Consider the following 9071-nt stretch of genomic DNA (forward strand, 5'->3'; position numbering starts at 1 on the left):
TATTTTTTCTCTTAACAAAAAAAAATACGTAATACGAATAAAAAAACCAGTCAAGTGCGAGTCATAATAGAAGAAGAAAACAAACAAACCACTCATTATGTCTAACAATGTGTTCGCAGACGTTCCTCGAAGGCGAAGCACAACAGATGCTAGAATCATCTTTTATGATATCGTTATTTAAATTTAAGAATAAAATAACGTTACATTTCGTTCGTTGTATAATATTGTGACAGTTGTACTTTAGTGGTCGTTTTTCTTTTATTATGCATTTAATGATATAACGTGGCCACTCGTGGCGCAGAGGTACATGCTTCCAACTGTAAACGCGAGTTGGGAGTTCGATTCCCACTCAAGGAAATGAAATTAAATTCCCTCACTCTGGTAACTAAGCAAACCGTGGCGTTAAGATCCACAGCTCCACATACAATATCTCGAACCAATTTTCGAAAACAATATGAGTGTTGTTTTTTTACCAGCTTCACGCTATATCCCGCACACACCAAAACGATCGGCAAGAAACTCAACAGTTGTACCTAAAAAATTCCAAATTCACTTATTTCACAAGAATATACGTATAAAACGTCCGTACCAATAAAAAAAAGATCGATCGCCATCTTTTATAACCGTAGGTGCCGCATATTTGAGGGAACGGTCACTTTCTTTTTATGATGTCTTCAGAAACTTTTACATCGCACTCGAAGTCCATATAAAGCCGTCGTTACTAGTTGATTGGGGCAGTATGTTTTCTATTCGTTTTAGTTCGAGATATATGAATTTATATGTCGCGTCCTGAATAGGATAAAAGGAATTTTAGTACGGAATTATAGAAAATTGCTTTTGAAATATTGTTATAGGTATTTCTAATATACGATATCAATAAATATTTGGTTATATTTAAGCATAATCCAGATCTTGATCGGGGCCAACCGTGGCGCAGATGCACAAACATGCGTCTATAAACGTGACAGGTTGTGGGTTCGATTCGGCGAAATATTTAATATTTCATTGCCTTCGTAACGAGGGAAAGTGCGGCGTTGAATTCCGTAATTAAATATCAATGCTTTCGGAATTCTTCCAAACGGAAATAACTTAATGGGAAAAGAAATGGAAATCTTAGAGGTCCCTTCTGCTACCCTACTGTGTATGGAGTAGGTATAGCATAAAAATAGAGACAGGAGCGGAAAGTGGGAACAGTGAAGAACAGTGTTGTTACCAAAATGAGGAAATAAAAATAAAAAAGCTACACACATGTTATTCTGTTACTAATTCATATTTTGTCCATTATTTTCACAGAACACTGAACCGAACGCAGTTGGCCGTTGTGCAAAAACAATAAATTACACAAAACAAAATAATAAATATAATGAATCAACCCCTCCACCCCTCCACATTAATTTTGTTCCGCGGATTAAATGTTTGTACTGAAAAATTTGTTTACAGCGATTATCTTCTAGTTATTAATGTTGCTATTTGTTATCTTTTAGGGATGCCACCGATACGAGATGTCTTTATTTTTCTTTTCTTTTTTTAATACTATCACGCACGTATCCCGCATACAGCGGGGTAGGCAGGGGGAACGTAGTGCTAACAAGCCTTATTTTCGTAAAATTGCAAGTTGAGTGGCCTAAATGGAAAGATATATAATTTATTTCTCTCAATAGTATACAACTAAAATATTTGCGTTATATTGTGCCGCAGCGCTAGGGCCTATTATTTTTCTTAATTGATGCTTTAATTGACGGTAAATCGAGACATTGCCTGTTGATTGGCGTAACTCAACTCCACTTCTTGTCTTACCTGAACAGGGAAGCGAGTAGTACATACATATAATAGTGAAAATATACTAAATATAATATACATATAATAGTATAAATTTAACTAAATTGACAACCCTAGCAAAAACAACTGAATTTTTAAAACGCGTTGTAACGAACCATTTAATTTATACATTCAACAGAAAGCTCTTAAATCTTTAACGTGAAAATTTAGGTATTAATATTATATTAATAATAAGAAATGTGCTGCGGAAAATCTTAATTATATTCTGTACTTGAATCTTTATCAACCTGAAAGGACTTACAATTTAAATATAAGTATATAATAAGTAGATTCACAATGCTGTCGTGGGAGATGAGGAGCACAAGGCACTGTAAATGCGACGGTTTGGGTTCGATTCCCATTTGAAGGAATTAAATGTTTAATATGTTCATTTCTTCATTTTATTAACGAGGCAACTTACGTAAGTTTTAAAAGGTTTTAGTTTAATTTAGTTTTTACTTCTAAATATTATAAAAAATATTAGTAGCACTACGCTAAATAAATACATATATCTTGCGTACCCTAGTTGTGAAATTAAATTACATTCAAAACAACGCTAAATGTTAACAAAATAGTCGAGCTTTTGTTTTAATTCAAACTTTATTGAATTTTTGGTAGATATGTTAATTACAGGTATAGCGCACCAACATTTTTTTTTAAATAATATTACTTTTAAAATTTTGAATATACAGTTCAATTGTTTTATTTTTGTATTACAAAAGCGAATTTACTTACTTTTTCTCTTATCACTTTTGGTTTTAATTTTAATAAATATAATGTTTTAATAAATATAATTTATAGGCAAGTAGAATTTTAAATGTAACCAAAAAAAATTACGCATAGGGATGCAATAAAATATTATGCACATATTTCCACCATTTTCAAATAATTTGTTGAAGTGAAGCTATATTTTTTTAGATAGTCTGCAAATATGGATAGAACAATTTTAAGCACATAATAAATTATCTTTTTTATTATCTATATATATAAAAGGACTTGTCCTCACTGACTGAGGTAAGACGCACGCACAGCCGTAACCGCTGTGCGTAGAAACGTTAAATTTGGACAAAAGTTTACATTCGTAATCTGGACATCCACTAAGAAGGGATTTTGAAAAATTTTAACCCTAAAGGGGTGAAATAGGGGTTCAAAGTTTGTATGGAAAAAAAATTAAATCGGCACTGATTTTTATAAAATTTGAAATTTAGATTTTTAAAAGTATTTAATTGAACACGTGTTTCATCGTTTTCTAGAATTCTCCTCCTAAGGGTGCAAATAAGGGGTTGAAAGTTTGTATGGGAAAATTCTTAAATCGCCACCGATTTTTATAAAATTTGATATTTAGACTCTTAAAAATATTTCATTGAACACATGTTTCATGGATTATTAGAATTTACCCTTAAATACGCAAGCGAAGCTGCGCGCGTCCGCTAGTTTATAAATATTTATAAAAGTATTCTGGACACTTAATAAATTTATTGTTTTTTTAATTAAAGCAAATGTTGAAATGTTCTAATGATGAAAGCTGATAGTTATTTACTATAACAAAGTTTTAAAATAAGCGCCATCTATATAACTAATACTAACACTACAAAATGTACGCAATGTTTAAGTAATATTTTTTTTACACTGCTATGATTTATGAGCACTAGATGACGCTATACATTTTTGCTCAATTATTATGTGCAGTGCCAGAAATTAAATAACTTAAACTTTACTATTATATTTTGTATTTAACTTCATTATATAGAAATTATATACCTTCATAATAATTTTACCAAATTCATTTGAATAACTCTTTTTTGGACAGTTTTGTTTGATATAATATATTGTGATTTTTATTTTAATACACCTATATTGATTATTTTGTTGGAATATGGCCCCAACAAAACCTAGCTTGAGTTAGAAAAAATATAATTAGTATAATAACTGTTTGTAATTGACACGTTTAATTATTTAACTAATATTTTATTTTAACATTTTTATTAAATATATAGTTTTTAATAGTATATTATCTAACTCTATTACCGTTAACATTTGATATTTAATTTAATTATTTAGTATACTGACAAAATCTGTACAAAAAACATACATTGCATAATCTGTACCAAAACCAAAATCAGAAAGTTGGCAACACTGATTAAAACCGACGACTATTCTCTTTTGCTTTGACGTTTCGTTCAAGCAAACGTTTATTTACGGCTTAACACGTTTCGTGTCTTTACGACTTAAAAGTAAGTTATATTTATTTAAAATATTATTTCAAATCTCTTATTTATATTATACTTCATAATATTAAATGCTATTTTACTGAATTTGTTAAGTGTTGTGACAGATTAACTTGGATGTAAAAATGTGAAGTGCGCGGTAACCAACAAATGCATTTATTTGATAGAGAATATTATACTGCAATTACATTATTTACTTATTTTTATACCCCTGTGTTTATTATATATTTAGTATTATAATTTGTAATTCACAGCTGATAGTTTGCAATTGCGCTCACATATGCATGCACGTTTTATCCTAACAGTGGTATATATTCATACTTTAATGTCTCGTTAGTGTTCAGTTCACATTTCTCATATGTGAATTAGTCCGGATATACTTACTCTATTCTCTACTTTTCATTATAATATATAAACCATTGTAGCCTACAACTGTATTTGAATTTGTATCCTATGAATTTCAGGAATTTTTTAGTCGTTCCGTCTGTGCGCTGTCGGTCAGTTTTATATATTTATTAATATTTTCAGAATGCGTTACGTGGCCGCGTATTTGTTAGCCGTGCTCGGAGGCAAAGCTGCCCCAGCCGCTGCCGACCTCGAAAAGATCCTCAGCTCCGTCGGTATTGAGGCTGATGGAGAGAAACTGAAGAAAGTGATCGGAGAACTCAATGGCAAATCTGTTGAGGAACTGATCGCGCAAGGTACAAAACTAATATATTTGTAAAAATACCAAAAAATTAAGTAGTGATTTTAGGTTATGTTTATATTAATTGGCATCATTGCCAGATTCCAGTTCTAACTATATAAGCGGGAAATTGAAATATAAGTAACAGTAGTTTTTACTTTTAACAATAACTGCTTGGTTATGTCTGTACCTAAGGCTTAAAAAAATATAGTTATTAAAATAACTAGTATGTGAAACTATTCAAAAAAATGGGGGACCATGCCTGTCTTGCTCAGGACATTTACTTTAAGATCTAAAAATTGGTATGTAATTAATGCAAAAGTTATCTTGCCCTTATATTTATAAAAGAAATAGCAAATATTAATAATAAATTGTCTACCATGTGTCAGTATAAGTTATTTTAACTAACATTGTAACTGAATGAATATCAAAGATCAATTTGCAACATATTTAAAATGACCAAGCCACTTTGTATTTTCCCTTTTATTTAATTTTACATATTTTTATCATTTAATTAGTATTTTCTATACTTATTTCTTTAAAATCACTTTGGAGCTTTGTGATGATATAACAACACACCATCTTTCGTCTGACAAACGATGCTGTTAACACTAAAAACTGATATAAATAATAATCAATCCTTCAAATATTCTACAATCAAAATTTACTTAAAAAAAAAACAATTTTTATTCTTTCAAAGGTCGTGAAAAGCTATCATCCATGCCGGCCGGTGGTGCTGCCCCTGCTGCTGCCGCTGCAGCACCAGCAGCTGCTGCAGCTGAAGAGAAGAAAGGTATGTTATTTTTTATAATGCTTTTATTAGTTTTAAAATATAACTAAGTATTGTTATATGTTATTGACATTATAAAAATATATAAATCATAAAAAATTGTACATTGTTCGTCATTGTATTGGGTACTATACATATGAGAACTGAAGTATCTTAATGTGGTTTCCCAGGTTCCCTGCTATATGCAGGATACTGTGTGAAGCAGAAAAGAAATTGAAGGCTTAAGCTATGCTATAAAGGCTAATGTACTGAATGATGAATTAAACCTATACCATCTTTCGACTGAGAAACAATGCTGTGAATATTAAACTGATACTAATTATAACTTGAACCAAAACAATCATATTTTCAAAAAAATATATTAATTGATATTTTTTTTAATATTTCAGAAGAGAAAGAGGCCAAGAAGGAAGAGTCTGAGTCCGACGATGAGGACATGGGCTTCGGTCTTTTTGACTAAACTTTTTAATGTAAGTTGTAATATTTAAAATTTTATTTTTCATTTCATGTTTCAAACTTGATACAGTGTAAAACTAGTAAAATATTATTTTGTTTATTTCTAAATTTACAGTACTATATAATTGATTTTTTTCTCTTTATTTACAGACGGTGCAGAGCACGCGGTTTTTATTCCATGTATTGGTTTAAGCGTAAATTGACGGCAAGTTTGTTTCTGTGAAATATATCTTGCAAAATATATCATCTTTTTATTTATAAAATCCTTTTAATATTTTTAAGAGTATTTGTAGACTTTTAAAGTTGCAACAAGTGCATAAAACTTTAACGAAGCCTTATAAGATGTATGGCTTAGTGGTTATTGTGCTTGGACTGTATCTAAGACATGTGGGCTCGACTTCTGCTGTTTATGTTTGTTTCTAAATGTTTTTTTTTTATACTCACCTTTTGTTTTATTTGAATCTAATTTATGTGAAACATGGCAACTTTTAAATTAAATTGAACTTACTATAGATATCAATTTACGAAATACATGTTATATACAGATATATCCTTGAAATGAAAATGATGTAACAAAATTGCTGTTATCTATATATATAAAAGGACTTGTCCTCACTGACTGAGGTAAGACGCACGCACAGCCGTAACCGCTGATGGTAAAAACGTAAAATTTGGACAAAAGTTTACTTTCGTAATCTGGACATCCACTAAGGGATTTTAAAAAATTATAACCCTAAAGGGGTGAAATAGGGGTTGTAAGTTTGTATGGAAAAAAATTTAAATCGGCACCGATTTTTATAAAATTTGAAATTTAGATTTTTAAAAGTATTTAATTGAACACATGTTTCATGGTTTTCTAGAATTCAGCCCCTAAAGGTGCAAATAAGGGGTTGAAAGTTTGTATGGAAAAATCTTCAAATCGCCACCGATTTTTATAAAATTTGAAATTTCGACTCTTAAAAATATTTCATTGAACACATGTTTCATGGTTTATTAGAATTCACCCCTAAATAAGCTAGCGAAACTGCGCGCGTCCGCTAGTTTTAGTATATTTTAGTATTCTAAAGTTAATAATATAATCTTAAATTCAGATTTAGAAGTGGCAAATACTTTTCAAATTTTTTTTTCTGATATATCTACTGAAGTAACACGTTCACTGCCATCATCTCCTTCGGAATCAGAATTAATACTAAAAACCCATGTAAATAGTTGTAGACAAAATTTTGTGTTTAAGAATGTGTCACCAGATGAAATTGTCAAAACTTTTAAAAGCTTTAATTTAAAGAAAACTGGTGACTTATGGGGCATGTCTGTTAAAGTTTTTAATTCAATTATACCTAATATTGCTCCTTACCTTGCTTTAATTTTTAACAATTGTGTAGAATCCGGTACTTTTCCTGATTTAATGAAATATAGCAAAATAGTGCCGCTTTACAAAAGTGGAGATAGATTTGAGCCTGGAAATTACAGACCGATTTCTGTTTTGCCATCCTTAAGTAAAATATTTGAAAAAATAATGTTCAACCAGCTCACAATTTTCTTAAATATTAACAATTGTTTCCATAGTGAGCAATATGGTTTCACCAAAGGCAAGTCCACTACGGATGCGGGTGCCGCACTCCTAAAGCACATTTATGACGCATGGGAGAGGTCACAAAATGCAATTGGAGTGTTTTGTGACTTATCTAAAGCCTTTGATTGCGTAGACCATGTAACTCTGTTGTTAAAACTAAAACATTATGGTATACAGGATACTGCCCTTGACCTTATTGCTTCATATCTAAACCAAAGAATCCAGACGGTTAGTATAAATAATGTAAAATCATCTGGATCTCCTCTAAAGATGGGCGTTCCACAAGGATCTATACTTGGTCCTCTTTTATTTCTTATTTATATTAACGATCTGCCTTTTTATGTGAAGAACCTATGTGATATTGTACTTTTCGCGGATGATACCTCTTTAATATTTAAGGTTGACCGAAATAAAATAAACTATGACGAAGTGAATAGTGCATTATCGCATATTCTTCGTTGGTTTGATGTTAATAATCTAATGTTAAATGCTAAAAAAACGAAATGCATCGAGTTTGCTTTACCAAATGTAAAAAAACATAATTTTAATCTAATAATTAAAGGAGAACCTCTTAATGTGTCGGAATCAGCTATTTTCTTAGGTGTTACTATAGATTCCAAACGCTCATCTGGAAGCACTTGCAGATAAACTCAGCTCTGCCGCGTTCGCAATTAAAAAAGTAAGACAAATGACGGACGTTGACACTGCCCGACTAGTCTACCATAGCTATTTCCATAGTATTTTATCTTATGGAATGCTGCTATGGGGCAGTGCTTCAGATATAAATTCAATATTTATCCTCCAAAAAAGAGCCGTAAGATGTATTTATAAACTAAGAGCGCGAGATTCTCTGCGAAATGTTTTCAAAGATGCAGGTATTATTACAGTTGCTTCCCAATTTATATACTATAACATTCTCTTTGTCCGACAAAATATACATTGTCATAGTAAACATAGTGACAATCATATGATAGAAACGAGAAATAAAGATAAGATTGTTACACCAAGTTTTCGCCTCCAGAAAGTTAATAAATCCTTTATGGGTCTGAGCATACGTGTATATAATAAAATTCCGCAGTGTATTCTTAGCTTGCCACTACAAAAATTTAAAATATCTGTAAAAAGGATTCTAACAAGTAAAGCGTATTACACTGTTCAAGAATATCTAGAGGATAAGCATGTATGGAATTAATGTCTATTGAATGTAATGCAGGATAGCTGCCAGCTAATGTAATAGATTGTACCATTGATTTTGAAAAGAGCAACTGTTGAGTTTCTTGCCGGCTCTTCTCAGCAGAACTGCCTTCCGAACCGGTGGTAGCTTTTTGTTCATATGTTCATTCGACAATTCAAAAGTGCTTATAATAATTGCCTATTTGAATAAAGAATATTTTGAATTTGAATTTGAATTTGAATTCCATTGCACCCAGGTTAATGTATTTCATAATAATATGAAATTAGAAATAATTTTGTATTGTATTATAATTACATACTTAGTTTATTGAGTATTGTCCTTAGTTA

The 9071-nt window shown here is 30.9% G+C and overlaps 1 protein-coding gene and 1 non-coding gene across 2 annotated transcripts; both read left to right on the top strand.

The window, feature by feature from the left end:
• Nucleotides 1-3917: 3917 nt before the first annotated feature.
• Nucleotides 3918-6218, top strand: RpLP2 (ribosomal protein LP2). Its single transcript, XM_085206151.1, has 5 exons — nt 3918-4052; nt 4575-4747; nt 5432-5524; nt 5911-5991; nt 6128-6218. Exons 2-4 carry the CDS (start codon nt 4576-4578, stop codon nt 5979-5981), a joined length of 336 nt encoding a protein of 111 aa, XP_085062277.1. The 5' UTR covers nt 3918-4052; nt 4575; the 3' UTR covers nt 5982-5991; nt 6128-6218.
• Nucleotides 5769-5842, top strand: LOC146540242 (small nucleolar RNA Me28S-Am982). The gene has a single exon (XR_014879415.1). It is a non-coding gene; the product is annotated as a small nucleolar RNA Me28S-Am982 (small nucleolar RNA).
• Nucleotides 6219-9071: the final 2853 nt, after the last annotated feature.

Source organism: Heliconius melpomene, chromosome 2, assembly GCF_056956725.1.
Source record: "Heliconius melpomene rosina isolate 202511_hmr_F chromosome 2, ASM5695672v1, whole genome shotgun sequence".
NCBI lineage: Eukaryota > Metazoa > Arthropoda > Insecta > Lepidoptera > Nymphalidae > Heliconius > Heliconius melpomene.

Excerpts from the sequence above, each read along its gene's own strand:
- RpLP2 (XM_085206151.1), top strand. The coding sequence starts at position 4,576 with ATGCGTTACGTGGCCGCGTATTTGTTAGCCGTGCTCGGAGGCAAAGCT. Across the intron at positions 4,748-5,431 it reads TGAGGAACTGATCGCGCAAG|GTCGTGAAAAGCTATCATCC; the intron begins GTACAAAACTAA and ends ATTCTTTCAAAG. Across the intron at positions 5,525-5,910 it reads TGCAGCTGAAGAGAAGAAAG|AAGAGAAAGAGGCCAAGAAG; the intron begins GTATGTTATTTT and ends TTAATATTTCAG.